Raw genomic sequence first — 26957 nt, 5'->3', positions numbered from 1 at the left:
ACTCACTCATACACAGGGGAATCATCACTTGGCTCGGCCCGAATGACTCAAGGCCGGACGAGACAGTATATCTGTCTCGTACGACCCCAATCCTGTAGTTAGAAAGGACAGTCACAGATATCCAATCTTTGGTTCACCCTACATTTTCAGTACCTGCGTGCACGTACAAAGTCCATTCAACAGTTTTACTATATAATTGTTACAACCTATTTGATATAATAAGACTAGGGGATGCCTCTATAAGGTACCTAGTAGTTATAGATAAGTTATATGCTGCAAATATAAAAAACTAAAGTATACTCCTCTAGCGTAAAAGAACTGTAGTATAAGGTTATATAAAGATAAAAAAGTAAGCAACTAATTATATAACGTAGTTAATAAGCAAGCTGCCTATACAAGCAAGCTGCCTACCTAACTGCAACTATCTAAATATTCTATATTTAAGACATATTTGTCTACTAACAACAATGCAGTTGTTGATAGTGTGGAGCTCGACACATCCTAATCAAGCCTATGTAACCTCGCCTTCCCGTCATCAACCAGCCAGCGTTGCCGTCAGAGTAACTTAACGAACCAAGCGAACAAAGTCGACCACTTAAAACCACGATACTGTAGCCCTTCAGTCAAACAATCAGCCAATGAAGTTCGGTGCCAAAGTTGGCTGGTTGGTTGATCGGACGGCGACTCTACTGCAAACACAGTTTTCCAGTGTCCAAGTCATACTTCCACATGTCGCTTCCAACCCCTGACAAAACAAACAAGCTAGTAGTGGGGTCATACTTTTTCTTGACCTCCAGTAGGCGTTCATAGTTCTCCCCGTAAAAGTCCTCGCGGAAGTTGCTGTTGAAAGGGTTGGCTTCGTTGATGTACGAGCCCGATCCCGGCGCCCACTTCCGCCACGCAGCCTCCTGGATTTCCTCGGTCCAAGCAGCGGCGGAAGCCAAAGCCTCCTGCGGCGTTGTGTCCGTTATGTTGACGTACGAGGCTGCACTGAGAAGGTGGACGTAGGCTCGTCGCCAAGCGGGGTTCAGAGCGCCACGCATGTGTTCCTGGACCTCTCGAGGGCCTTTACCACCTTGCAATCCATACACCAACGCGGCAGAGGCTCCATCAACTTGGGTTTTCATGACACTTTGCAGATGGGTACGCAGCTGTTCCAGAGGAATCTCCGTCAACTCGCGGCGACCAAGAAGGCGGCTGGAGGGAAGGCTAATCTGTCCAACTGGCGTCTCGACAATGTTGAGACTGTCGCTGAAGAAGGAGAGGTAGGTTGAGAAGACCTCGGGTTCCGAAAGGGCCACTAAAAGTGCACCATCCCCGCCATGTGCGAGCATGCTCGACTTCAAGGGGGCCAAAAGAGAGGAAACTGCTCTTTCCGTAGTGTTGTAGCCGAAGAAGGTGAAGGTCGCGGTAACTCCTTGGCCGAGAGCACCGGATGATGTTGTGTAGACTTTGGTTGTCGCCGCATTTCCAAACCCTGCGAGACCAGCGTCCATAAGATCCGGCAAAGCTGCAGAGATTGTCGCCAGCGCGTTCCAGGAGGCCAGGATGGCTGCTTGTGTGTCGTTCCCTGCCATTGACATGGAAAGGGTCGCCTGGACAACGTTTTTGGGGCTGGGATGCGTGCGTAACACGTATTCAATGACGGCGCCGTAGAGACCAGGCCCGCCGCCTCGGATAGCCCATAGCAGATCCTGATTCTGAGCCTCGTTGGCCACGAGAACCTCCCCGGCCGATGTGACTACCGTAGCCTGCAGAACCTGATCAGCAGCCAAGCCGTATTGGCTCGAAAGAGGCCCGTGGCCACCACCTCCGATGAATCCTCCGAGGCCAACAGTGCTGACCCCGCCACTGACCAGGGTTCTTCCGACAGAGGCGGTAGCGTTGAGAAGCTGTCCCCAGTTGTTCCCGCTTCCGACGATGGCCACATTCTCGGTCCCGTTGCCAAGCGGACGCGGCCACTGGCTGTTCAACTCGATGCTTTGGAACTGATGAGTCCAGATCGATAGTGAGTAGGCGCCGCTGGACCTGCTCGTGCGTTAGTCATTTTTGTTCAGTTGTTCTTTCGGGGGAACCGGCCGTAGCCTTTTTTCAACTCACCTGCCGACCAAATCATGTCCGGTGCCCTTCACAACGACTCGGATGTTCCGTGAACTGGCCCACTTCATGGCCGTCGCGACCTGCTCCGCGGTCGTAGCGTTGAGTACAAACTCGGGCAAGCCTCCTAGCTCGCATCCCTGATTCTGGTAGGCGTAGTCGCTCGGCGGCACGCAAGAGTTGTTGGCCCAGTATGGATAGTCAATCGACTCTGGGAAGCGTGCATGGAGGGTGGAAGAGAACCAGTTGCTGTTGACTTCGTCGCATGACAACACCGTGGAAGAGAAGGAACTGTTGTTGTAGCATGAAGATGCAATGGGCTGGGTCTTAATCAAAGCGCCCCCAAGAGTTTGATTGAAGCTGTTCCAGTCGTCGGTGCTTGGCCAGCTCGCATCGGAGGGAGTGGTCTTGCACGTCACAGCTGCCATGACACGGCCGGAGAGCAGCAGAGCCACAAACGTGGATCGAGATAGCATGGCGTCGTTCTATTTTGTTGACTCTTGAAAATGAAGATGGTTGTGTATTCTGCGAAGCTCAAATCACCCAAGAGACGAATACCATCCAACGTTATATAGTCATCTAAGATGTAATCAAACGAGCCCGATACCCAGGCACGCCGCTGAAGTTTGTATTACCACTAGGGCTGGGGTTTTGTCTGCGCCACCCTGGGTGCTGCCTGAGATGGCCTTATACACGGATGCCGATGGTGGAGAAGATGGCTCATCAACGGATGGTTGGCATTTCTGTTCTTCAAGGCGAACTCCCGTATCTACTGGCCTGGAACGAATACGCGCTACTCGCATGGTGCTAACTCGGGGTCCACTACATTCTGCATTTTGAAAATAGGCTGCAAGTCACCCTCCACTCTTTATTGATTGACGGATGTCGATGCGCACAGTAGGAGGTGCGGCGTTCCACGAAATTAATTCCATAACCGGTAATGGTGCCGAGCACAACAAAATCGTAGCCAAAGCCTGGAACTTTTGTCGGCTTTGAGTGGTGGGAACGACACCGACGCCCCAAAGAGACCAACACCACTTTCAAGCCAAGGGTAGCTCTACAAGTTGACGTCGTTACAGAGTCTAAGGCAGACTTCTATTAGTATGCTTGCCGAAAAACTCTAGAGTTTCTTAATTGCTGACTGTTGTTTTCAAAGCATAAAGTTTAAGATGGGCTTAGTCAAATGCTGCAGGGGGTATATTCGGCGGCTACAGCCCTTAGAGACACGTATGGCCACAAGATGGGCCTTCTGTATTTCAGCTAACAGGTAGCTGAGTTTGTTACTCAATGAACAGTATTAGAGTTGTGCTGACTTGTTGGTGATCTTGTTGGTGAGTTTGCAGTGATTAGTCGTAAACTTGGGCGTAGATAACCTGTCATTACAACAGAAGGACACTCCAAGAGTGTCTTATTATAGAGTAAGTCATGAAGTTCATTGCTGAAGAGCTATGGAAGGTAATTTATCTCCGTGCAATAAATGTCCTTGTATCTTGTTGTCCCGGGTTGGATCAGTTTAACCGTTCACTAACCCTTAGTACAGTATCCTGTTGGATCACTGGTGATTTCAACTGATCCATCAAGTGACCTTCTATAGTTCTTCTGTTCCAGTTTTCGGCTTGCGCCGCGCGCGTGCATACATGAATGTCTCTCTGCCCTGTTGTTCTTGCCAGGGGTTGCTTCAGGCTGCCTCAATCACCAACCAATTTCGGGTTGTAACTCTAGCCTCTTTCTTGATGTCTAAGGTAAATAGTGGGCGATTTAAACAGGCCATGTCTCTATAGAGCTTGGCATTTTCCTGTGAACAATGTTAGCTGCAAATCAAGATATGGAGTCTTTGCGTCGTACTGAAGCAACTGGCATAGGTAAAATTCCGAGCCATTTACTTGCAACTAGAGTCATCGCAGCAGAGAATGCTTGCTCCGCCACTATCGGACTGGCATTTCGTCCTACCAGCCCTGCAATTGCCGCCTTCAAAGCCCTCAGTACCAGGGGTTTCCAAGGTGCATGCAGCCTGAACGCTAGCGACAGCGAAGAGGTAGATAAATAGAGCTTGAGTGAAGGATTTCATCTTGATTGTTAATGAAAGGTAGGTTTCTAAAGAAATTTGATTTAGAATAAGTTGGTAGTAAATTGAAAGTGATGTCTATAATGTATTTGATCTGGCAGTGTCACTCTTTTTATAGTGTTTCTTTTTGTTGATAGAAGCTCTCTATTTCATGGATTGCTTTAGGGTAATTATTGTAACGTCTTGATTCAAGAACAATCACTAATCAATAGGCCATCGTTTTATATCTCAAGCAGTAAAACATCATGCGTAATATCATCCTGTTCCAAGGTTTCAAAATCTACAACAGGGGGGTTTTCTAAGAATTTCACAGGGGCTTCTTACTGGAATCTTGACTCATACAAGTGTCACCCTTTGTATTAGCATTAGTAGCCTGTTTGTTGCATTTTCTTTCTCTATAATTTGATTAGTAAACGAGCGGATCACCCGACTGCGACCATGCCATCTCCTACTGAAGCTTTACTGGAACTTTTAACCTATGGAGCCTGCACATGGAGGAAAAGCATACCCTGCCTGGCCTTTTTGGCATTCACAACCCAGTCGGGGAGTTTCTGTTTCCAAAAGAGTTCGTGCATCGTATCCCAAGGTTTCGGCCATGGATGATGATAGATTGGTCAAGAACATTCGTTGAGCCCGTTTCATGCGGAGTTTTGCCCTCATTGCCTACAGAAGCATTCTGACGAGCGAGTTAGAGCGCACAGCTAAGCAAAGGGCCCGAAGTCTGTAAAGTGCTTGTGTTGAATTGAGACAAGGTGGGTTGGAAGCTGGTGACGCATAAAAATACGATCTCCAAGAACGGTCACGTGACATGGAGATTGGCAAAGTTGAGCCATTTACTAAGCCACAACACCACGAACACATCGTGACAAGCATCACACAAGAAAGAGACCCACCGCTAAGCTTTTGCGTTGAACAATGCCCGTAACTGGTAGATAAACACATAGAAATCCCACATCAAATTTACAGCATAGCGAAGGGAATGGCTGTGTCAATGGACGGGTTACAGTCGCTAGCTTGAATTCAAGGCTCCACTTTTGACCCTGAAGAGCGGCGAGTCCTGCGGCAAATCTCGGAAACCAAGTCGTAAAGTACGAGAGAAAGGTGGACCGCGAGCGCTATGAAGGGAACGCGTCAATTTTTGAATCGACGTGATCGATCGCCATTTGAAGCCCGTACATTCGATCCGAGGGATCGGCTCCCGCGTATATATGAGTGGAGATGCACCAAACACCGTCCTCTTCACATGGATATTTTCAAGCTAGACGTCAGGGAACAAGATCGTGGTCAGCTGGCAAATATAGTACAGTACGCGCGCGAGTTGCTTCGAAGATCCACTCATCAGTGCCGTGGTGTCAAGACAGGGGTTGACAGCGGCGGAGTTTACATGGTGGAAAATGCCGGCGGGGATTTCGACGTTCGGCAAGCTGACCGAACTCGAATCGGTAGGAATCAACTATCACTTTCAACGGTTGCCAAATTTTCGCGAATTTACACAGACATGGTCCAACACAAGGGCTGGTCGCCACATGTCGAGAGTACCATTGATTCACCCAACAGGCCCTGTAAAACGGCCAACGTCCACTATCACCAAGTCCGGCATCGGTCAACGTCTGACGGGGGCGAGAAGCAACCAGCCACAGCACACATTCTTCTCAGACCCAATCACAGAATCAAGCGCCTCGTCCTGACATGGCTGGGCGAAGGTGCGACCTGGCATGCTTATCCGCCATACGTTTTTGGGGCGCCTCGCAGCAGTCCAGTGGACATGCATATGCATGCAGTACACACAACGGCTAAGTTGCCAGAGGGTTGCGCAGGAAGAGTAGAGCAGTCGCCCCCCCCCCCCCCCCCCCCATGTGTTCCGGATGCCCGCCCCCGCTGCATTCTCTCAGGACCAAGAAGGAGAAAGATATGGTCAAGATCGTAAACGGAATCGGGGAAACGAGTGGGATCGTCGCCGCCCACAAAGGCACGTTGTTTGCTGTGCCATCTCTGGGCCGTATCCTTTCTGTCACTGACTTGTCTCAGATTTGCTGCTTGGGATGAGGCTGATTGCCAAGAGTCTGATGATTCGCAACCAAAGTCCACTCGCACTGCTAGGCAACGCATTCCAGGCGCCCTTGGCTCTTGATATCCTATTACAAGAGTTTTGAGGCGGGCGGCTCACGACTGGCCGCAGATGAGCGCTGCAGCCTTCCAAAAGAGCCCCGGGGTTTGGTTCCCAGGTTCCCCACGTTTATCACTTGCAGCCTTCCTGCTTACCCTGAGGGGACTTTGGAAATGGATTATCATCACTGTACCTCGGGAGCCCCGGGGGCCAAAGTCCATCTGGGAGAGGTTCGGTACATCTCAATACATGCTTCCTTTCTTTAGTCTAGGTCGTCGTATCTGTCTCACAGGGACTGCGATACGCAACCAAGGCATTCCCTCCCAAGATCTCTCATGTACATGATGGTAAGAAGATGAAGACGAAATGAAAACAATAAAGATCTTGTCTCTCACAGACGACCGCTACATGGCGAAAAGTGACAAGGCACACACACACACAACAGCGGCCGAAAAATGACGCCAGGCGGCATGATACACCAGCAACACCACCTCTTTCTAGCTCCTTTTACCTCCGGCTAATGCAGATGCAGTGACCCCTTTTCGGTCATCTGACGCAGGCAGCAAAGAGTCGTGGAACGCCTTATCTGCCTGGCTTGCTTGGCCTTGCACAAGGCCCAGCATCTAAGAAAGATGTGTCAAGGCAATAGAGCACTGAGGAGGTACATGGCCTCTCCCCTTCGGAAGGCTCATGAAGTATCCGGGTTACATATGACATAGTGGGCGAAAAAAGCCTTCGTTAGAAAGGCCCATGACAGACTATACCAGGGTCACATCCGATTCTCCTTCTTGGAGGAACCACCTCACCTTCACCTCATTCGAGACATCGTCAGCCGGCTGGACATACCGAAAACCAGCCCTCAATGCAGCTCCAGCTGACAGCCATCATCGTAAACCGCTCCCTCGTACCTGAGGAGAGATAAAAGGCCGACACAACCCCTTGCCGACCGATCAGTTTTTGGACATCCTTACAGAGTCAGCGAATTTACTGGATACTGCCACCACTCTGTCGATCCTCAAGGCTCTTCGGCTCCCAATAAGACAGGCCATACAACGTTTTCTCTACCGACACTTTCTTGGATTCCCTCGGTCCTTCATCACTACCGCTCGCCATGACGCTACCTATAATGAGTTCCCAGGAGGCCACCCTCACAGACCAATACGCCGGACTTGCCCCGGCCAATTCAGTGCCCGCCGATGAAGTGGGCTCCGTCAAAGACTCGGCCACCACCGCCGTCGCCCCTGCTCGTCCGGCCAAGTCTTCCGAGAGCATCAAAGACGGAAAGAAGAATGCGGCCAAGAAGAAGGCCAAGAAGCAGTTCAAAAAGAGGGAGAAGAAGCACAAGAAAGTTGCTCGCAACGAGGAGGACTCGTCGGAGTCCGCTACGGAAGACGATGGTCACCGATCCGACGATGACGAGACTTCATCCGACTCCGATTCAGACTCGTCCGACTCGGAGGAAGTTTCCAAACGCAAGGCCAAATCGAGAAAGCACTCTGTTAACACTACGACCAAGAAGACTCGGCCTTCCACTTCCCGCTCCACCAAGAAGAGCAAATCTTCCAAAAAGCGCGATCCCTCCCTGTCCGCTTCCTCTTCCTCCTCGTCTGACACGGACTCGGACTCATCGGACGACAGTGGTGCCGAGGATAGCGACTCTGACGACGGTCTGACCAAGGTCCCAATGACGGCGCAGCAGATGCAGATGTTCCAACAATGGCAACGCGTCAACGGCTCCATGGCGCTTGGCGGCAGCAACAATAGTAACCAGCCATCCTTCTGGCCTCCGCCTCCGAGGCGTGGCAACCTCGGCGTGGGCGACGGCGGGCTCGGCGAGAACCCCATGTTCGGCAGCAGACTCCGGACGCGGGGGCGGCAGGCCCAGCCGTCGTCGTCGTCGTCGTCCAGGAAGAGGCCGAAGCTGGACTTCAAGCGGGTCGACCAGGTCTGGGACAGCGCCATCCACCAATACAAGCTCCAGGACACGGCGGCGACCACCTCGGACACGCTGTACGACGCCTACGTGCTCCAGATCAGGCGGACCTTTGACTGGGAGGGCAAGTACAGCGCCACGCTCGTCGACGTGAAGAGCAAGGTCCTGCGCGAGTGTCTGCAGGAGGTCATGGGCAATATCAAGGGCGTCAGCCTGGTCGATGAGACGCCCAAGCTCGACCCCAACATGCTGTTTCTGTAGGCAAATCCTTCTCTGGTATTTTTCCGTGAGTTGTGTCACTGATAGAGCCTCAGCTACCTGGAAGACTTGCGAAAGTACGGCAAGAAGCTCAAGAAAACGGCGGCGGTGGGCGCGGACAAGAAAGAGCGCAAGAAGCAGAAGAAGCACATCGAGACGAAGCGGCAGCATCTCAAGGTTCTTCTCAAATACCTCGACAAGGACTATGCTCACATCAAGAAGAGGTACGTTGAATTGACGCTAACTTGACGCGCGCACGCGCACCGTGAACGGCTACTCATCACGTCTCCTTCTAGTCTCTACCCCATGCTGGAAAACGGGCTCATCACGTTCGACCTGCTTTGGGCGCTTTACAAGCCCAACACGCTCATATACACGACAACCTACGGGTCACCCGATGAGCCTCGGGTGTTCAAGGTGGAGCAGGCAGAGAAGCTGAACAGCATGACCAAGGGAGAATTCTACTGGGTTGATGGCAAAGTGAGTATTACCCAGCTTCGCTATGCCCTTGTCTTGCCCTTGTCTACACACAGTGATAGCTCACGCTCGGACAGTATCTAGAGTTCGACGGCAAGCAGTTCGGCTACGGCACTCTCTGCGAAGAGGTCCCAGAGTTCCGAGGGGCCCGAAAGATCAGCAGCCTCAGTGCCTTTCCCCTCGACTTCCACAAGGACAAGGAGGCCATCAAGGCCGCCCTGGTCGAGCGAGGCAAGAAGTTCGTGCAGCTCGGCGGTGTGCACTACCGGAGCCACCAAGGGCTGGCGTACTACAAGAAGAAGAAGGCCGTCATCAAGGTCAACGTCAACGGGCGCGTCATGGTCGACCCGGCCATCCACCGCCGCATCAACCCCAACTACCAGGTCTCCGTCGTCCGGCCTCGGGACCACGACGTCCTCTCCGACTCGGAGGATGAAGATGACGACGACGAGAAGGCATGCGGCCAGGGCTCAGACTCTGACAATGGATGCGGAAGCGATGATGACGCCTGCGGGAAGATGGTGACCAAGGTCGTGCGCGACCCCAAGGGCAACGTCCGCATGATTCGGGTCCCGAAATCTGACGTCGAGGAGTCTGCGCCAGCGGAGCCGCTCGAGCGAGTCGAGGAGGTGAAAAGTGACGGCCTATCCGAGGACGGCGAGAAGTCGAAGGAGCCGCCCGAGTTCTCGGCGGAGGACTACCTCATCGCATCATCCGTCGTGCTGGGGTTCTCTTTCTCAGAGAAGCTATGGCTCGAGTTCACTGTCTCTGGGATCACCGACATCCAGTGGAACGACAGCGCATACGAGTCTTTAGTGCTCGAGCCCAAGCAGAAGGACATTGTCAAGGCGAGTTTACTACGGTTCCCCTTGATCACGGCATTCAAGGCTAATGTGAAAGAATAAAAGGCGCTGGTCGAGTCCCACAAGTACCACGCCGCCGAGAGCATCGACGACGTGATTCAAGGCAAAGGAAAGGGGCTTGTCGGTAAGACCTCGACGCTATATATCCTTCTCAATCTGTTTCTCGTCATCTCTGACCCCCCTTTCGATATAGCCGTCCTCCATGGCCCCCCTGGCACGGGAAAGACTCTCACGGCCGAGGGCATCAGCGAGCTGCTCAAGTGCCCGCTCTACATGGCCTCGGCCGGAGAGCTGGGCACCGACTCGCGATACCTCGAGGCGGAGCTGCAGAAGATCCTCGACATTTGCCACGCCTGGGGTGCCATCCTCCTCCTCGACGAGGCCGACGTGTTCCTGGAGAAGAGGAACCTGCACGAGATCGCCCGCAACGCGCTGGTCAGCATCTTCCTGCGTCAGCTGGAGTACTTCCAGGGGATCCTATTCCTGACGACGAACCGAGTCGAGGTACGTCCTTCTCCTCCAGGGCACATCCATCGACCTTTTTGGATTATCTTTGGCGCGTAATCGCTAACATGACATTGACGGCAGACCTTTGACGACGCGTTCCAGTCGCGCATCCACATCGCCCTGCGCTACGAGAGCCTCACGCAGCGGGCCAAGAAGTCCATCTTCCGCATCTTTGTCGAGCGCGTCCGCGTCCTCGAAGGGGTCGATCTCCGGCCCTTCAGCGATGACGACTACGAGAGCCTCGCGAAGCACGACCTCAACGGCCGGCAGATCAAGAACACGGTCCGCACCGCGCAGGCGCTGGCCGTCAACAAGGGCGAGCCGCTCGGCATGGAACACATCCGGCAGGTCCTCGACGTCCAGAATAGTTTTGATCTGCACCTCAAGGGAGGCGAGTCGTACAAGGACGCTATGCGCAGTTATTATTGAACAGGGTTGGGGTCTTGATGGTATGAAGATGATGATCTAACTAGGTTTTGAGCCAAAGATGTCTTCGGTGTCTCTCGCAATATCGCAACTTTTGAGGAACCCTTTGTCAGTCACGTTACACAGGGTGACAAAGAGGTTGCTGCCTCACTAATATCGTTCATGTAGTTCGCGATGTCGGTACTGCTGCCGTTTTGAAGGGCGACAAGAGGGCGGGGAATGTGGCCGTCGGTTTCTCTCTGAATTACAGGCGAACCGACGCATTTAAGACCTGCCACAACATCACCAAAGGCCATCGAAATATGTTCATTGTGATTCCTGGACTTTTCTGGCTTTCAGTGCTGTTCTTACGCTTACCATGGCTACAAAACCTTTGCGAGAAGTTGGCAGCGCCACAGACCGGTTGAATGTGTCGTACATCATTAGCTTAGTGGCCCGTGTATGCAAGATATCCGACGCTCCTTGGGGCGTTCTTGAGGGTTGTAGCAGAGACTGTATCAGGGAAACCTGCTGACGGTGACTGGCTGATCGTTTGTGTTAACTAGGAGCGGATGACTACTGTGTTCTTGGATGATTGGTGCTTCTCATCTTCTGATTGACTACAGAATCCGGTGTTCGGGATCGTTCAACGGCACAGTCTTGTGATTTCGGAAGTTCAACTGCGAGACTGGACTTGATGCTGTTGATTTTGTTTGTCATCCAATTTTTCCGGAAATGATAAATCATCAATATCGTCGTCAAACACCCCTAGTTCCCCGAGCGGTCCTACAAGAGACGGCATCAACAAAACACGGCTATCACCGTTGCCGTTTTCCCGGTAAACCACGTGGCGACACCAGTAAGCATGAGCTGGCGGTTTGGTTAATCATCGATCAAATAGACGAGTCTAGTATGAGGGCATTTCGAGCGTTGCATCGGCTACCGAGCACCATGCACAGCTGTGAGGGGGGCCGGCCAAGACCACGAGCCTCACGGATGAACGGCCATCCGGTGCCGCGTAATCAGTCTCTCAAGAAACCCTTCTGCTTTCACTACCCTCCTGTCAAAAAAGCGCCACCCGGACTAAGACTTGGTACAGCATGGATCTCGCGGCATCCGGCAGGCTGGATTCATCGTGTGACAGCCGGGATCGTAGCAAAGGCCCGACATGTGCATTAGTTTTCCGCCCACTCCCCCTCTTCTTACACTCCTCCTAACATCTCGTTTCCCCTGATGCGAATTCCATCCTTCTGACTCGGTGTCGTCACCCAGGTTCCACATCCTGATAGTGTGGTTGGGTGTCGCCCGGCACGGACATGTGAGCTCGGATGTCCGAGGGAGCTGGAGGTCTGGAGCACGGCCGGGAGCACTCGACTTGATTGCGCCGATTCACTTGGTGAGCATATTCTGCCGTGCAGCCGACACGTCTTGGTCGTCGTCTGTCTGTTCTGTCTGTTCTTGTCGACGGGAAGTGGGGGGCAAGTCTCGCAGCGGCATGTTAGAAGCCCCCGTAATACAGTAAATACAAAAGCGGCATGTTGCGCTACACAAGGACTGGCTCTGTGAGATTCCAGATTGACTTGCTCAATGATTATTTGCTTGGCGTGCTTCGTGAAAGAGTATGGTGCGAGACGTGATGCGAGATGCATGCAACGAACAACTGGCAGATTCCTGATTCTACTCGCCCGGGAGGGACACGATCACGCCCTGCAGAAGCATCTGTAGATCCCTTAAGATCGATCTTGAGACATTACATCAACCGGCATCGAATTGCGTTCAACCATCCGTAGTGAATATCAACGCCGGGCGAGGTTGGGATGAGCCAAGTTTGGCTTCCTCATAGCATCCGAACATTTGGATTGAGTTCTTGGACACAAGGTTTGAGAACCTTTCAGCTTATTCCAAAGATAGGCCACGGCAAGAACGGCAGACTGACGATCCCGCGGAATCACGCCTCGAGTTGTTTTCTCTTTCAAAAAGCTCTCGGACCCTCATGTGCCCTGACTTTTGGGAGGTTGGCATCGGACTAGAATCTTGGATACAGGACGCTGGGAAACGCCACGCAATGTGACACTTCGGATGGATGGCAAAAGCCTCGCCCGAGAGCGACCTGACACATCAAGGCCAGGTCGTCGACATCTCTAGCGGGTTTTCCTCTTCCCGGGGAGGAGCCTCCTGCGACTCCGTGGTGTGTTCTGTTTCTTGCCAACGTGCTCATGTATGCACCGCAACATCGACATCCGTGCCTTGATGTGTCTGAAGCAGGCCAACGGCTCCTGTTTTCCGTGTGGGGACCGAGCTCGTGGTGACCAGAGAGTAGACGCGGCTTTCCTACGGGAAAGGATCTTCTTCGCCGCCAGGGCCACCAGTTACATGTTGTTGCGCTGTGTGCAGATATATAAGTGGAAGATGAGAACCATGTCTTCCATCGTGAAACCTCAAGCCAGCCGGGTAGTTTACAGACCCTCAGTCACTCGCTCCAGCATCCTCCTCACGTTCGTTTCCATTCCCAATCCAGTCTCGCCACTCGTTTTTACACCTCCCCTCAACCAGACAAAATGGCTCCTTCAGGTAAAGCAGTCGTCCTCCTTACGGCCTTGACAGCCATTGTAGCCGCATATCCCGGCATGGGCAGGGTCCCTGGCGGCATGACTCACGAGGAAATGGTGGCAAAGATCACCCGCGACAGCCGTACCGGCTTCAATGGCGGCGCCGTCAATGGCGGATTCAACGGCGGTCCCAATCGCGGACCCAACGGCCCCAATGCCGGACCCAATCGCGGCCCCAATGGCTCCAACCCCGGTCCCAACAACGGCTTCAACAACGGCTTCAACAACGGCTTCAACAACGGCTTCAACAACGGCTTCAACAACGGCGTCACCACTCGAGCCGAAGACAACGAGATCATTGGTGACCTCATCAAGGTGCCTGACAACAACCTCTCCGACGTCGGAAGAGACGTCAAGGGCATCTTGGCCGGCAACGGCAACGCCGTGTCAGACGCCGCCGAGGGCAGCGTCCCCGATCTCGGCAGCGCCGAGTGCAGCGCAGACAAGTGCTGTGTATGGAAGCACGTCGCTGACGAGATCATGCCCACCTTCCGCGACGCCAACGGCTGCACCGACCCGGCCCGGGCCTCGATCCGCCTGGGCTTCCACGACGCCGCAGGGTGGAGTAAAGGCACCGGCGACCTCGGCGGCGCTGACGGGTCCATCGTCCTCGCGCCCGAGGAGATCGGCCGCCCGGCCAACGACGGGCTCGCGGATATCGTCGAGCAGATGAAGACATGGCACGCCAAGTTCAGCGAGTTCGGCGCCGGCATGGCCGACCTGATCCAGTTCGCCGCCACAACCGCCACCGTCGCGTGTCCCGGCGGGCCGCGTATCAAGACCTTCGTCGGCCGCAAGGACTCCTCCGTTGCGGCGCCCGACGGCCTGCTGCCGGATCCGAGAGACAACGCCGACAAGCTGATCGAGCTGTTCGGGAACAAGACTATCTCGGCCCCGGGGCTCGCGGCCCTCGTCGGCGCCCACACCTCCAGCCGTCAGCGCTTCTTCGACCCGTCGCGCGCGAACGCGCCGCAGGACACGACGCCCGCCGTCTGGGACGTCCTCTTCTACCAGGAGACCCTGAACGCGAGCCCCGGAGACATCGTCACCTTCCCCAGCGACATCGCCTTGTCCAAAGACCCCCGGTCCGCCCCGGCGTTCCAGGCTTTTGCGCAGCAGGCGCCTCTCTGGGGTGCTGTAAGTTTTCAACCGAGGATCCCCTGAAGTTTAACCCCCCCGTGAACGTTGGCTGACTGGAGCGTTGCGTGTAGGCTTATGCGAGGCAATATCTCCGCCTCAGCCTGCTTGGGGTATTCAACATCAACGAGCTGACCGATTGCACCAAGGTGCTGCCTGCCGGGACTGCTGCTAAGAGGTCATAGTTAACGGGCGGTGTAAATTTCAGAGTTTGAGAAGAGTTCAGAAGCATCGAGTTCTATTCGAACGCCTTCGTCTTGATCAATGTCTATGAGAATCGTTGCAACCTAGACGTCATTGAGTTAATCACAGTGTTCCATCGGTCAAGCCCTCTGAGAAGACGAACTATAAATGTTGACAACTCTCGATGGTGATTGAACTACAGGTTCAACAGTAACAGACAAAAGCTGACAGGAATGCTTCGCAAGGCCTCTTTACGAATGGAATCATTTTGACGCCACTCGTCGGCCCAGTCAAGAGTCCTCTCGCTTTGAGGTCAGTGGTCTTGCCCTCCAAGAACTGTTCAGATTGAACGAGCCATTACTGTGAGCGGTGATGTAAACAAACGACCTGGGACGTCAACGTCTCATTTTTCGGTAGAACTGCGCCAGATCCGCCAGTCGGCATCATGCCCTTGATTCAGTATCCTGCTGTATACGACACGGAGAGCTTGCTAGAACATCCAACGGAAGCTGTTTGCAGTCTTGGCGTTTCTTTGTGTGGCACTCGCCGCTTTCGTCCGAAACGTCGTGCACATCTACTCTAAATCTTGATGGCTTTCCACTTTCTCACGCGGGGTCTATCCTCAATCCAGTTGGCGTGGGCTTCTTTTCGTCTCTAGCGCGCTTGTCCACTCACGCTTGACAGACCGCGCGAGCGCCTCGCATGCTTCTGGCTGAAAGGCGTTCCGGATTGTCTCAGTCAAAGACATCTGCCGGTATTACAAGTCGCCACTGCCTCTGTGGCCTCAGTTTCCTCAAGGAGGATGTCTCGTATATAGTGCACTTGTGCACCTTCTCATCATGTTCCTTATCCTATTCTGGTAATGACTTTGTTGATGGATGCTGCTTCGCCCTGCAAATCAGCGATCAAGCCTTGGATTCCCCGAATCATTTGCTGACTTACTCAATGTCACCAGACGTGTGTTACCATTTACAGCCAAATATTTCCCAATTGTCTCATTCCGACTTGGTATCACGACTCAAACCAGGGCTTCCACTTCAATCATAGAGAATGAAGATAACATGGCCAGCTCCCGCGATATGGATCCTGCTGGCGGCAACTACCACAATCCAGGCAGCAAGCGTTCAAAACACTCGCTCAGGAGTTTCATCAGAGATGCTTGCGAAGACACCAGAATGTGCTGTGAGTTTTGCTTGCCCCCCTTTTTGCGGCTTCCGCACTTGGCTGCCAAGCTAGGTTCTTCCACCAATTTGGTTGCTCCTCGTGGATCGTAGCCGACGTTCTCACGTGTACTTGGGTTGAACCATATTAACCTCACTCTGCCTAGGTTCCTTGTATTGTCCAGGGATTCAATGATGCGGGCTGTTCTTACACCGCGGTGGAAGACTGCGTCTGCACAAACACCACTCTGCGAGCGCAACTGTCACAGTGTGTCCAGTCATCCTGCCTGTTCGCGGACCAACTTGGTACGCCTTGAACTCGCATTTTGCTCTTCTATTGCACGTTTTTTACTGACCTGGACATCCCTGCTTCAGCCACGGCCGAGGCGTCGCGTGAGCTTTGTCACGGTTATCCGGTCCCTGACCGTCAAGACATCGCCCGAGTCACCCCCGTCACGTTTTCTGCCATCCCGACAGCAACGGTTTTGCTGAGGTTCATGTCAAGGTTGATCGTTGCAAAGAAACTATGGTGGGACGACTGGACTGCGTTGATTGCCGCGGTAGGCCTACTCCATTCGGCCGTGTGCCAGCCATCATGATAGCGGGAGACCTGGCTAACGGGAGTCAGATCCTTTTTTTAGTGTCGAGTGGCTTTCAAGCCTTGAGTATGGTTTCTCCAGTCCGTTCTATTCCCTCATCAAATGCATCAATACTAACCCTTCGCTAGGTTATCAGATGGGGTTCGGGCGTCACTACTTCGATATCGACCCGGGACAAGTGATGACAATTCTGCAGGTTTGACGGCTCTCCTGATTCATAATTCGACGGCTTGGCATGCACTGACAAATCTGAACAGATTTTTTATGCCAACTCATTACTCTACGTATTCATTCTGTGCGTATGTTCGCGTGCTTGACGTACATGCCTTGGCTGACCACACATTCCAGCTTCATCGCCAAAGTCTCCATTTGCGCCCTCTACGCCCGGGTGTTTGTTGACCCCAAGTTCCGCCGGAAAGTCCAATTCGTCCTTTACTTCCTCACCTTTCACCTTGTTCTGTACACGTTCCTGGTTGCTCTGCAGTGTGTGCCAGTCCAATCGGTGTGGGACCGAACCATTGAGGGCCGTTGCCTCAACTTATTCGCCATCAGCTACACAGGCGCGGCGGGTACCATTCTCGAAGACATCCTGCTCATCATTATGCCGATCCCGGAGCTCATGAAATTGAAGCTGGGGCGGCAAAAGAAGTTCGCCCTGGGCTTCTTGTTCGCGGTGGGATCTTTGTGAGTAGCCTGTGGGAATACTTGGAGTTAGTAGTCTACAGACAGCAGAACTGACACCAGGCCACAGCGCGACCATTGCTAGCATGTTACGACTGAAATACCTGGTTACGCTCAACAACTCCTCTGACCCTACTTGTGGGTGTCTCTAATTGCGGCTTGGTGTTTGATGGGCGCTAAACTGACTCTTTCAGGGGACAATTTTGAAGCCAGCCTTTGGACTGGCATCGAATTGTGTGCTACCATAACGTGCGGCAGTCTCCCTGCCTTGCCACCGTTACTCAAGAGGCTTGCGGGACCTGTTGAGTGCATTCGAACCGGGTTCGGGCGCGTTTGGCACATCGTCACGCGCAATGCAGGGTTGCCACCTGGGAATGAGAAGCCTCACACTCCTGCTGCTGTTGAAGTCGGCTTGAGACATTGGAATCGCCACCCGACAGTAACAACCAACTCTGTCGAGACTCAGACCACGGTCAGCTTGGCAAAAGATGAGTCTGTAGACTATGTATCAACAAAAGCCGCAGAGCCCATACATGTATGACACTTGGGCGTTGGAAGTTCTCTTGTTGGGGATCCTGGTGGCATCGACAGTCATTGCGTATGGGAGCTCGTACTGCGCGTCTGCCACGGCGGCTTCTTAGGTAGTTCGTTGGTGCATCGTGTACGATACGCAACTGCATATGTATCTATAGAGGGCTTTGGTGAATATATGTTTTGCGTCGGGCCCAGTAATGGAATGGACTACTAGTAGATGACAGACAACATAGACATGAAATTCACCTGTTTCGACTCGCACGTATCCTTGCGAGAATCGCGGCCGTCGAGGCAGGGATAGGACGCGGCGGGCCACCCCCATGTGCTTGAATCCAGCTCTGCTTCGCCTCCACCTTGTGCTCCGGCCCCTGGTCCACCATCCACGCCATTCCCGCTGACCCAGGATACGGCTCAGGCTGGGCAACTGTCTTGGCAAGCAAGATCTCAGGACGCAAGCCCATGAGCCAAGGGTGCACAGCTGTCATTCTCCATTGTTAGCAAAAGTGCGCTTCGACCTAACTCTTGCCAAAGCTCGACTCACCGCTGACGTAGTCGTGTGTCGTGACGAAGTGACCGCCCGCAGCCGGCGTGACCACAAGCTTCTGCCCCCTCTTCCGGAGCGGTCGATCCTGCCTGCAGCACCGGACGAGGAACTCCGTGTCCGAGTCCTCCTCCCAGCTGCCGTCCTCCTTGGGCTCTCTTGCGTACGGCCTATCCTCATCGCTCAGATCGCCATACGTGACATACTCCGGGTTAGCCGGCTCCCCCTCGTGGTGCGCGTGCCACGCCACCCAGTGGAACTCCCACTGCTCCAGGTCGTAGACGGACGCCTCGACCGACGAGACCTTGGGCTCGGTCAGGGGCAGCTGCGCGATCTCGTGCCAGATGCCGCCGCCGAGGGTCTGCTGGAAGTATGGCTCGAGATCGTCCGCGCTGAGGAGCGTCTTCATGACGGAGAGGGCGGTGGGGAAGACGCCGTCGAGGGGCCAAAAGAGACGCTTGGCGGCGGTGGTGAAGACGACGGCGACAGTTGGATCGCCGCGGAGCTCCTCAAAGGAGCGGTATGGAGGGCCCTCATCCAACGGGCCTGCTGGTTGGGAAGACGTTGCCATTCCGGTTGTGTTGGTGTTTCGGTTGTAAGGTTGGGTTATATCAGCACGCCTTTTTGTGTGCTTGTAGTTGTCAGAATCTTCGTAGGTGTATATTCGAGGCTCAATTCGTGATGTGTATTGTGCTTGTGAGTCTTTAGGCCTATTCGTCTCCCTGAGGCCCCTTTCTAGCGTGCCTCTTTAGCGCCCTCGGTCCTATTATTGCTCCAAATCCCTTCATGGCGTTTAGCGCCTTCAACGCGTACAGCGCCCTTTTGGGACTGATTGTTCAACTAGAAAATTCTTGTGATGCTGAGTATCATGTGTGACAACTGAATCAGCGCAACGACCTTAGGAATGCCGTTCTCGTTTCTAATCTTCAACCAATCCACCCTCCTCCAACATACATTTGGCGCCTCCCATTGAAATACATGAAATGCACGTGGATCACTCTTGTCCTATTCATAGCGTCGCCACATAATCAAATACTAACGTCTCAGGCCATCGAAATTCTGAAGCGTTAGGTCCGCTCTCCTGTCCAATAGCCGTTGCAGGGCTCTCTAGCCCAAAGAGCGAGGAATACCTCTTTTTGCTAGATAGTGGAGGGGTGTGTTGCCATCCTCGTCTCTGATATTGGTGCATATTGCCTTCATAGTCTGCATTCATCTTTCAATCTCCGTTGGCTGTCATGAGCGTTTGCAAATAGATTGACCAGCGGTAGCTAGCTAGCGGCATGAAGGGTCAAGCATTTGTAAGGCTTTGTATGACCACCTCATATGCAAGATGCCGTCTAAACGCTTCAAAGTATGACAAGTCAGCTTTCAACTGCCTACGAGGCTGCTGCCTGCCTTGTGTTGACAGCCTTCCCCATCTAGCAGGCGTCAGAATACGTTCAATAGCAAGGTGAATACCCCAAGAGCGTTTTCCCCCAAGGTGACCGACTGTCTTTTCAAAGCTTCCAGACACATCACCATCATCAGTCTCTCGATATTAGCAGCTCAAGTCACTCCAGGCGGCTCATCATGGCCACTGTCGCTCCGAATGAGATGACCTTCGGTCAGGAGTCGAAGACTGGTGAACACCTTAGCAACGCGACCACGCAGATGAGGATCATTTCAATCTCAGAAAACGGAGCAAAGAATCCCGACCAGCAGTACGAGGCCAAGAAGAAAGTTCTAGTGGACTATTTGAAAGAGGCATCTCCCGAGTTTGCAAAGCTCGACGCGCTGCGCAAAAAGGCAAGTGATCGTTTCTGTTCTCTCTAAAAAAGAAGAAGAAGAAGAAGAGGAAGAAAAAGGTCACACAGTGTACTGACCGTCGATAGGGGTGGGAGAACCCGGCCGGCGACAAGTTCTTCAAGCAGCAGCGCCATAAGGCCGACAACCCCGACGACCAGCTGACCCAGGCGTTCTACGACATGATGAAGAGGATCGGCAAGGAGATGCAGAAGTGCACCGGGGCGCTCAAGATCAAAACGGCCGGCTGGGGCAAGCCGCAGATCCTCGACATGGGCATGGCACCAGGCGGCTTCCTCGCCGTGGCCATGGAGCTCAATCCGGGCGCCCACGCAATGGGCTTCAGCCTGCCCGAGCCCGCAGGCGGCCATAAGGTGATGCTGCCCAACGACCCCAACATTGACCGCCGGGACCTGGATGTCACGATGCTTGCGGAGGACCTCGGCGTCACAGCGATCCCCTCGAACCACCCGGACGCCGGCAGATTTGTGCCGCGGCAGTTCACGGCCAACCAGCAGCAGTTCGACCTCGTCATCTGTGGTGGCGCCGTGGTGCGCAAGCAGGAGCGCGCCAGCTACCGCGAGGCCTACGAGGCACACCGGCTGTCGGCGAGCCAGCTCGCGCTCGGCCTCGAGCGGCTCCGGCCGGGCGGGACGATGGTGGTGCTGTTCCACAAGGTCGAGACGTGGGGCACGGCGAGGGAGCTGTACGCGTTTGACGGGTTCTCGCGCGTGCGGCTCTTCAAGCCGACGACGGGCCACAACAAGCGCTCGTCGTTCTACATGGTCGCCACCGACGTGCAGAGCCGACACGCGCGGGCGCTGCGGGCGGTGGCGCGGTGGAAGGGCATCTGGGAGGCCGCGACGTTCCGGGCGGAAGGGGAGCTGCTGAAGGCGATGGGGTCAGGCGAGCCGGGCGTGGAGGAGCTGCTGAGGGAGTTTGGCGAGCAGATGGTGAGGAGGGGGAGAAAGGTGTGGAAGATCCAGGCGGATGCGCTCGAGCGTGCGCCGTTCATGAGAGACAAGCGAGACGGATCGGACAAGGTAGCATGAGGAGTCGGAAGCGGACAGCTTATCGCAACCCTTGTGAGTTTGGGTATTCGTCCCGTATTCTGTCAATAATGAGAAGACGTGTGTGTGTGTGTGTGTGTGTGTGTGCGCGCGCGCGCGTGTATGATGAAAGATACTCCGGGTCCGAACCGGGCTAACATCCAGGCTTGGCTTCAGAGGCTACCACGCTGTACCTACATCGTAGTGCTGAAGTGTGTGAGCGTGTTAGAGTTCGACGCCGTTGAGTCAGGATGGATCGGTCCGAGGTCGATGCTACCCCATAGAGTTCTCAGGAGAGACGTGGTTGGTCGGGGGGATATGAGTTGGAGGGTGAGATGGCAGTGAGTTGGAAGTGAGTCGGAGGTGAGATGAGTGTTTATGTAAGTAAGTCAGGCGAGAAGAGAAGAGAAGAGAACCAAGCGGTTCAGGACAACTGAACCCGAAACGGCCGAGAGCGCGCATATGCATATGATTATGATCTGGGGGTCCACATCCCCCATCTCACTCCATCTACCCAGCCGCCGTCAGTCAGCCAGCCAGCCAGCCAGCCAGCTCACTTCACATCACCCACCCACGTACCCCCCGTCAGCATCTCACAGAAGGCCGTCCGCGGCAGCAGCCAAAAACAAAATAAAAAGTCCGGCATACCTTCCATCCAGCAAGCACACATCTCAGTCGCTACCTACGTGCAAGGCCACACCACGAACCAAACTCGGACCGCCCCTCCTCATCCTCCTCCTCCTCCTACCCCTCCTCCTTGACTCGTTCCAGGTCCAAGGGACGGACAGACATCCGACATGTACCAGCCGTACGCCGTCAACGTGCCGCCGCCGGTGCGGCCCAAGATCCTCTGCCTCCACGGCGGCGGGTCGTCCGGAATGATCTTCCAGATCCAGCTCGTCCGACTGTCGCGGGTACTCGAGCCGCGGTTCGAGTTCGTGTTCCTCGAGGGGCCGATCGAATGTGACGCCGGGCCGGGCGTGCTCCCCGTGTTCGAGGGATGCGGGCCGTACCGGCGGTGGGTCAGCGACGACCCGTCGACGCCGGCGGACGAGTTCGCGCGGCAGAAGGAGACGGCGATGGAGCTGCTCAAGGTGTACGTGCAGCAGACGGGGCCGTACGTCGGAGTGCTGGGGTTCTCGCAGGGGGCGCGGGCGGCGGCGAGCGTGCTCCTCGAGCAGCAGCGGCGGCCCTTTGTGCCGTACGACATGTTCGGCGTGTTCTTGTGCGGCACGTACCCGCTCTTCGTGGAGGAGGAGGGCGGCGACGACGACAAGATCAGGGCGCCGACGTTTCACCTCGTCGGGCTGTTCGACCCGTGGAAGCCGGCGAGCGAGGCGCTGATCGAGTCGTGCGCCGAGGCGAGCACGCGCAAGGTGGTGCGGTACCCGGGCGGGCATCACCTGCCGAACGCGCCCGAGACGATCCAGAACATTGCGACCATGGTGATCGACCTATGGAAGGAGACGACGGGGGCGAGGGTGTGAAGAACACGTTTTGATCTCGAGGGCCAAGGTGAATGGAGACGAGACGGGAGAGAGATGGTGAGATGGATGTCTTTCGGTGGGGATGAGATTCGACAACCGGGAGGCCGTCGACCGTGTCATGTAACCGGAAAAGCGGTTGGGCAGGGCAGCAGACAGAACGAATGACGTTTGAACACCAGGCCATTTGATGGCAGCTCATTCATTGCAACATAATCGTCGTCTCTCACATGAGATCAAATAAGCTCACTGAGATCGATCCTGTTTAGTGAGACACACTGAATTCACACGCCGCCCCAACAAGTACCCCGGTACCCTAGCCAAGGCAGGATAAGATAAGAATGGAATGGTGTGAGGCAGCCAACCCAAGGCCAACGGCGCCAATTCTTTAGGGGCTGTCCAAAACAACACTAGCCTCCATCTGCTCTTCAAGTACCTGATTACCAGAGCACAGCCGGTCTTATTCGTTTCACTGTTAAGGGTCCACTTTACCCCCGGTCGTGCACAGCCAGCGCCCCGCTGCGTGGCAGGTCGACGTCACTTGCAGCAGATGCGCGCTAGCAAGCTTTCAAGCTTCCTGCTTCCCGCCTTCGTCTTCTCATCGGCGCCATTGACCCAGAAAAACAGGAAACGAGAGCCCGGGTTTGCGCTGCTTCCTTTCTTTTTTGTTAGCCCTCCTTTTTATTTTCTCCCTCCTCTTTTTCCTCTTGGGCTTCTACTCCATCTTCTTCAGTGGCTTGTCTCCCCCTCACTTGCTGTTCTGCGAGTCTTGCTTGAGTCTCAAGTCCATTGGCCTTTCTTTGTCGATTGTCCTTGCTCTTCTCGAGATCGACGACGAAGACGAAGACGACAACGACGCGGTAGCAGCCGACAGACCAAACAACCCGAAGCTACCTGACAACTCGAGTCTCGACCCCCGACCCGACCCCAACCGAACACGGCAATCGCAGTCGCCATGGCCAACTTCAACTGGGTCTCCCGCATGCTTGGCTGGGACCGGCACTCGAGACATCATCACGACTTCCACTCGGACTGGATTCGCGACGACCGCAGACGCCGTACGTACCCTTCTTGATCTTCCTCCTTCGTCAAGAAGAATGAGATTAGATTCCCCCAGAGAAAAAGAAGAAGAAGAAGAAGAAGAAGAAGAAGAAGAAGAAAAGAAATACGCGACACGATGAACGTCCTCCAGCCAGCTCCCATTGCTTACAAGAGGGTCTACTGCCCCGAACCAGTCTTGCCGCAGTACCGATCCGAGCATCTCGAGTCCGCCATCCCCGCCCCCGAAGTCACAAAGATCGCTTTGAAGCTGCGCCACCTCATCGAGCTGGCCGTGCCGTGCGAGCTGGACGAGGACGAGATCACAAAGGCGCACAGCAAAATCATCACCACAAAGGTCATCAAGGCCGCCAAGGAGGCTGGCGGCTCCCACTACGGATCCTGCGTCGTCTTCTGCCTGATCGTCTGCAAGAGATGGTTCAAGCACCAGGCCCTCGTTGAGCTGTGGGATGCCGACCTGCACCGCGTGCGCGCCGTCGCCTGCGAGGTTATCGCCAAGCAGATGTAAGTGCTGTCCGTCCGTCCGTGACCACATGTCGGTGCCGGAACGGCAAAACGACAGAACGACGTGTTTGATGCTAAACGACACCCCTGTTGCAGCATCGAAACCGAAGAAGACCTCCAGTATCTCATGCACTCGGTCCTGCTCCGTCGCTACTCCATCCTCATCGATGGCAAGTCCACGCCGCCCGCCAACGTCATTGAGAAGGCCGTCGATCTCCACGCCGTCAGGGTCATTGGGTCGTCGGGCTACCAGAAGTGCATCTCGTACCTCTGGAAGGGATGGCTGGTCCAGGACGAGGACGACCCCGCCGTCTTTGTGGACTACAAGGACAAGACCAACCCGTCTTTCCTTGTCCACATGGACCCCGACCGCATCCGCGCCCCCATGTATCAGAACGCGACGCAAGTCCTCATTTCCCTCGTCTACATCGGCCTCTACACCGCCGTCATCAACTCGGTCAACGCCAAGGGAGAGCTTGACGCGGCCGAGGTGTTGCTGTACATTTTCACCTTCGGCTTCATCTGCGAGGAGGTGACCAAGTTCTGGAAGGCCGGCTACCACATCCTGGGCTTCTGGAACGCCTTCAACGGCGTGCTCTACTCATTCATCTCGCTGTCGCTCATCCTACGCATCATCGGCCTGACGCACGGCGAGAGCGAAGAGGCTCGCAGATACTACAGCGAACTAAGCTACAACTTCCTGGCCTTCAGCGCACCCATGATCTGGTCCCGGCTGCTGCTGTACCTCGACAGCTTCCGCTTCTTTGGCGCCATGCTCGTCGTCCTCAAGGTCATGATGAAGGAGTCCATCATCTTCTTCGCCCTGCTCGCCGTGTTGATCATCGGCTTCCTCCAGGCCTTCGTCGGGCTCGACCTGGCAGATGACCTCGTGGCGGACGACATCCTCTTCATCATCTCCGCCATGGCCAACGCCATTATGCAAAGCCCCGATTTTGACGGGTTCGATCGCTTCTCGCCGCCGTTCGGCATCATCCTGTACTACTGCTTTACCTTTATTGTCATGGTAAGTCTCCCTTCTTCCCCAAAGCAAGTAAGTGCATGCTGCAACCGCCAGTCGCTAATTCACGGGGAAAGGTTGTGCTGCTCAACATCCTTATTGCGCTGTACAACTCGGCATACGAGGACATCTACGAAAACGCCAACGACGAATACCTCGCGCTGTTCGCTCAGAAGACGATGCAGTTCGTGCGGGCGCCCGATGAGAACGTCTACATCCCGCCTTTCAACCTGATTGAGATGGTTGTCATTGCGCTCTTCTGGTGGATGGAAAAGTCCAAGTTTGAGCGCATGAGCGACGTCATCATGGGGATCCTCTACTCGCCCGTCCTCGTCGTCGCGGCCGTCTTCGAGACGCAGTCGGCCGCCGAGATCCGCAGCAACCGGGCCCGGGGCGAGGAGGACGACGACACGATCGAGGAGTGGGAGCAGATGATTGACCAGGTCGACTTCGAGTCGGACGGGTGGAACAAGGTGTGCATGACGGCCAAGACGAACCTGGACACGGACCCGACGATTGCCGAGGTGCAGAAGCTGCGCAGCGAGGTCGAGGAGCTCAAGAAGATGCTGGTCGACATTTCCAAGGCCGTCGTGGCGTCGGGCGACAAGGCCGGAAAGGCGCAAGCGCCCGACCTGATTGATCTCGGCGAGCCGGCCGAGGGGTCGAGCAAGAAGAAGAAGAATAAGAACAAGAAGGGGAAGAAGAACAAGAAGGACAAGCAAGTGGCCGGTGACGGTCAGTCGACGGGAGGTTCCAGTTCAAGCGACGAAGAGTGAACAACTCTTGAGGAGGGGGGGTTGGATCCCAGCCAGCGGTAGCCCATTCTGTGTGTTTTTATTCTCTGTGTGTCGTCGAGTGTACATGTCACGCCGTCACGAAGTATTTGTTGCGATTTGTCTCGTCCCCTGCGGATTACCTTGGCAGGAAGAATCTTCCTTTTAGTTTAGTACTTTAGGGTAAGATGCGAGTCAGGATTAAGATTGGCGTTGGGGGCATCAGTCATGGTTTGTAATACGCGTGTGATAAAGGTGTAGAATAAAATGTCCGAATCACGAGAACGACAACGAACCAATTCCGTCGCTTCATCATGACCTGTGAGGACCATCGCCGACGAGAAATCTCCACAGTCGGCTCCGGCCAGACTGGTTCGACCGACTCGGGCGCTGAACGCCCTAGAACCGGGGGCCAGGCGGAGGAACCATGCGGTCGCTTAGCAGGCCAAGGATGTGGGAAGAGCCCCCAGGAGGACGTGAATTGTCCCGTCCCCCGGCTCGGCTCCTACGCGAGGGGGGGCTGTGAGATGAGGATTGCGGATGCTTCTTGGCCCAATCTGGACAAGTTGGACATGTCTGGAGTTGGCGCGAGTGGACGCTATAGGAACCTTATTCATGTTCCTGGGAATCTTTTGTGTCTTTTGGCTCGTCTCTGCCGACATGCCGTGATGGGGACAACGGCGAGATACCAGACAGAAGTCTAGGGGACATCGCTGGCTGGGGATAAGGACAGAGGGTCGTTGAAAAGGGAAGGATGGTTGTTGAGAGACCCGAGGGACCCGAGGAGACTCGGGGAAGGGGGGAGACGAGTATCTGTAGTCGTCGGATGATGTGTGTAAGTAAGTCGAGGCCGCGTTAACCGTGACAGCAGTAACAGCAGTGACAGCAGTAACAGCAGTGACAGCAGTGACAGCAGTGACAGCAGTGACAGCAGTGACAACAGGAACAGGAACAATACTACCACCTACCAACACCAACCACAACAATAGCGACTGACTACTGGTACAAAACACACACAACACAACCCACTACCACCCACAGAGAGAGACCACACAACCACCAAACCCCTGGACGGTCCGGAAGGCGAGACGTTTTAGAGTTTGGCGTGTCAGCAGCGGTCCACCCTCCCTCT

The 26957-nt window shown here is 54.6% G+C and overlaps 10 protein-coding genes across 10 annotated transcripts; 7 read left to right on the top strand and 3 right to left on the bottom strand.

Moving 5' to 3' along the window:
* Nucleotides 1-475: 475 nt before the first annotated feature.
* On the bottom strand, nucleotides 476-2657 carry CDEST_05688 (Putative berberine/berberine, FAD-binding domain, PCMH-type, FAD-binding, type PCMH, subdomain 2). Its single transcript, XM_062921847.1, has 2 exons — nucleotides 2101-2657; nucleotides 476-2028 (listed from the first exon to the last, which is right to left on the bottom strand). Exons 1-2 carry the CDS (start codon nucleotides 2571-2573, stop codon nucleotides 687-689), a joined length of 1815 nt encoding a protein of 604 aa, XP_062777898.1. The 5' UTR covers nucleotides 2574-2657; the 3' UTR covers nucleotides 476-686.
* A 1319-nt stretch (nucleotides 2658-3976) lies between these two features.
* On the bottom strand, nucleotides 3977-4165 carry CDEST_05687 (uncharacterized protein; the record flags this gene model as incomplete). The annotated part of the gene is made up of 1 exon (XM_062921846.1): nucleotides 3977-4165. One exon carries the CDS (start codon nucleotides 4163-4165, stop codon nucleotides 3977-3979), a length of 189 nt encoding a protein of 62 aa, XP_062777897.1.
* A 3066-nt stretch (nucleotides 4166-7231) lies between these two features.
* On the top strand, nucleotides 7232-11258 carry CDEST_05686 (Putative AAA+ ATPase domain, ATPase, AAA-type, core). The gene is made up of 7 exons (XM_062921845.1): nucleotides 7232-8459; nucleotides 8517-8684; nucleotides 8757-8940; nucleotides 9015-9785; nucleotides 9846-9924; nucleotides 9994-10304; nucleotides 10389-11258. The coding sequence occupies exons 1-7, from the start codon at nucleotides 7381-7383 to the stop codon at nucleotides 10734-10736; spliced, it is 2940 nt and encodes a 979-aa protein (XP_062777896.1). The 5' UTR covers nucleotides 7232-7380; the 3' UTR covers nucleotides 10737-11258.
* Nucleotides 11259-13170: 1912 nt separating this feature from the next.
* CDEST_05685 (Putative hem peroxidase, peroxidase, active, heme-binding peroxidase Ccp1) lies at nucleotides 13171-14643 on the top strand (the record flags this gene model as incomplete). Its single annotated transcript, XM_062921844.1, has 2 exons — nucleotides 13171-14458; nucleotides 14533-14643. The coding sequence occupies exons 1-2, from the start codon at nucleotides 13271-13273 to the stop codon at nucleotides 14641-14643; spliced, it is 1299 nt and encodes a 432-aa protein (XP_062777895.1). The 5' UTR covers nucleotides 13171-13270.
* Nucleotides 14644-16722: 2079 nt separating this feature from the next.
* Nucleotides 16723-17459, top strand: CDEST_05684 (uncharacterized protein; the record flags this gene model as incomplete). Its single annotated transcript, XM_062921843.1, has 4 exons — nucleotides 16723-17084; nucleotides 17152-17219; nucleotides 17276-17330; nucleotides 17441-17459. The coding sequence occupies 4 exons, from the start codon at nucleotides 16723-16725 to the stop codon at nucleotides 17457-17459; spliced, it is 504 nt and encodes a 167-aa protein (XP_062777894.1).
* A 169-nt stretch (nucleotides 17460-17628) lies between these two features.
* On the bottom strand, nucleotides 17629-18831 carry CDEST_05683 (uncharacterized protein). Its single transcript, XM_062921842.1, has 2 exons — nucleotides 18157-18831; nucleotides 17629-18093 (listed from the first exon to the last, which is right to left on the bottom strand). The coding sequence occupies exons 1-2, from the start codon at nucleotides 18725-18727 to the stop codon at nucleotides 17858-17860; spliced, it is 807 nt and encodes a 268-aa protein (XP_062777893.1). The 5' UTR covers nucleotides 18728-18831; the 3' UTR covers nucleotides 17629-17857.
* An 894-nt stretch (nucleotides 18832-19725) lies between these two features.
* Nucleotides 19726-20028, top strand: CDEST_05682 (uncharacterized protein; the record flags this gene model as incomplete). The annotated part of the gene is made up of 1 exon (XM_062921841.1): nucleotides 19726-20028. One exon carries the CDS (start codon nucleotides 19726-19728, stop codon nucleotides 19966-19968), a length of 243 nt encoding a protein of 80 aa, XP_062777892.1. The 3' UTR covers nucleotides 19969-20028.
* A 2-nt stretch (nucleotides 20029-20030) lies between these two features.
* Nucleotides 20031-21297, top strand: CDEST_05681 (Putative ribosomal RNA methyltransferase, FtsJ domain-containing protein). The gene has a single exon (XM_062921840.1). It carries the CDS (start codon nucleotides 20121-20123, stop codon nucleotides 20988-20990), a length of 870 nt encoding a protein of 289 aa, XP_062777891.1. The 5' UTR covers nucleotides 20031-20120; the 3' UTR covers nucleotides 20991-21297.
* Nucleotides 21298-21527: 230 nt separating this feature from the next.
* On the top strand, nucleotides 21528-22714 carry CDEST_05680 (Putative serine hydrolase FSH, alpha/Beta hydrolase). The gene has a single exon (XM_062921839.1). The coding sequence runs from the start codon at nucleotides 21785-21787 to the stop codon at nucleotides 22472-22474; it is 690 nt and encodes a 229-aa protein (XP_062777890.1). The 5' UTR covers nucleotides 21528-21784; the 3' UTR covers nucleotides 22475-22714.
* A 664-nt stretch (nucleotides 22715-23378) lies between these two features.
* On the top strand, nucleotides 23379-26114 carry CDEST_05679 (uncharacterized protein). Its single transcript, XM_062921838.1, has 4 exons — nucleotides 23379-23529; nucleotides 23707-24034; nucleotides 24131-25058; nucleotides 25130-26114. Exons 1-4 carry the CDS (start codon nucleotides 23427-23429, stop codon nucleotides 25826-25828), a joined length of 2058 nt encoding a protein of 685 aa, XP_062777889.1. The 5' UTR covers nucleotides 23379-23426; the 3' UTR covers nucleotides 25829-26114.
* Nucleotides 26115-26957: the final 843 nt, after the last annotated feature.

The sequence above is a fragment of the Colletotrichum destructivum genome, chromosome 3, assembly GCF_034447905.1.
Source record: "Colletotrichum destructivum chromosome 3, complete sequence".
Taxonomy (NCBI): Eukaryota; Fungi; Ascomycota; class Sordariomycetes; order Glomerellales; family Glomerellaceae; genus Colletotrichum; species Colletotrichum destructivum.
The sequence above is the reverse complement of the archived record's forward strand: the minus strand, read 5'-3'. Positions and strand labels throughout refer to the sequence as shown.

Bases quoted from the DNA above. Each gene is read 5' to 3' on its own strand.
- CDEST_05686 (XM_062921845.1), top strand. From the start codon at position 7,381: ATGACGCTACCTATAATGAGTTCCCAGGAGGCCACCCTCACAGACCAA. The intron at 8,460-8,516 runs GTAGGCAAATCC...ATAGAGCCTCAG, and splicing joins GACCCCAACATGCTGTTTCT to CTACCTGGAAGACTTGCGAA. The intron at 8,685-8,756 runs GTACGTTGAATT...GTCTCCTTCTAG, and splicing joins TATGCTCACATCAAGAAGAG to TCTCTACCCCATGCTGGAAA.
- CDEST_05681 (XM_062921840.1), top strand. From the start codon at position 20,121: ATGATGAAGAGGATCGGCAAGGAGATGCAGAAGTGCACCGGGGCGCTC.
- CDEST_05683 (XM_062921842.1), bottom strand. From the start codon at position 18,727: ATGGCAACGTCTTCCCAACCAGCAGGCCCGTTGGATGAGGGCCCTCCA. The intron at 18,094-18,156 runs GTGAGTCGAGCT...GGAGAATGACAG, and splicing joins GACACACGACTACGTCAGCG to CTGTGCACCCTTGGCTCATG.
- CDEST_05688 (XM_062921847.1), bottom strand. From the start codon at position 2,573: ATGCTATCTCGATCCACGTTTGTGGCTCTGCTGCTCTCCGGCCGTGTC. The intron at 2,029-2,100 runs GTGAGTTGAAAA...ACGCACGAGCAG, and splicing joins GGACATGATTTGGTCGGCAG to GTCCAGCGGCGCCTACTCAC.
- CDEST_05680 (XM_062921839.1), top strand. From the start codon at position 21,785: ATGTACCAGCCGTACGCCGTCAACGTGCCGCCGCCGGTGCGGCCCAAG.
- CDEST_05679 (XM_062921838.1), top strand. From the start codon at position 23,427: ATGGCCAACTTCAACTGGGTCTCCCGCATGCTTGGCTGGGACCGGCAC. The intron at 23,530-23,706 runs GTACGTACCCTT...GCCCCGAACCAG, and splicing joins TCGCGACGACCGCAGACGCC to TCTTGCCGCAGTACCGATCC. The intron at 25,059-25,129 runs GTAAGTCTCCCT...TCACGGGGAAAG, and splicing joins GCTTTACCTTTATTGTCATG to GTTGTGCTGCTCAACATCCT.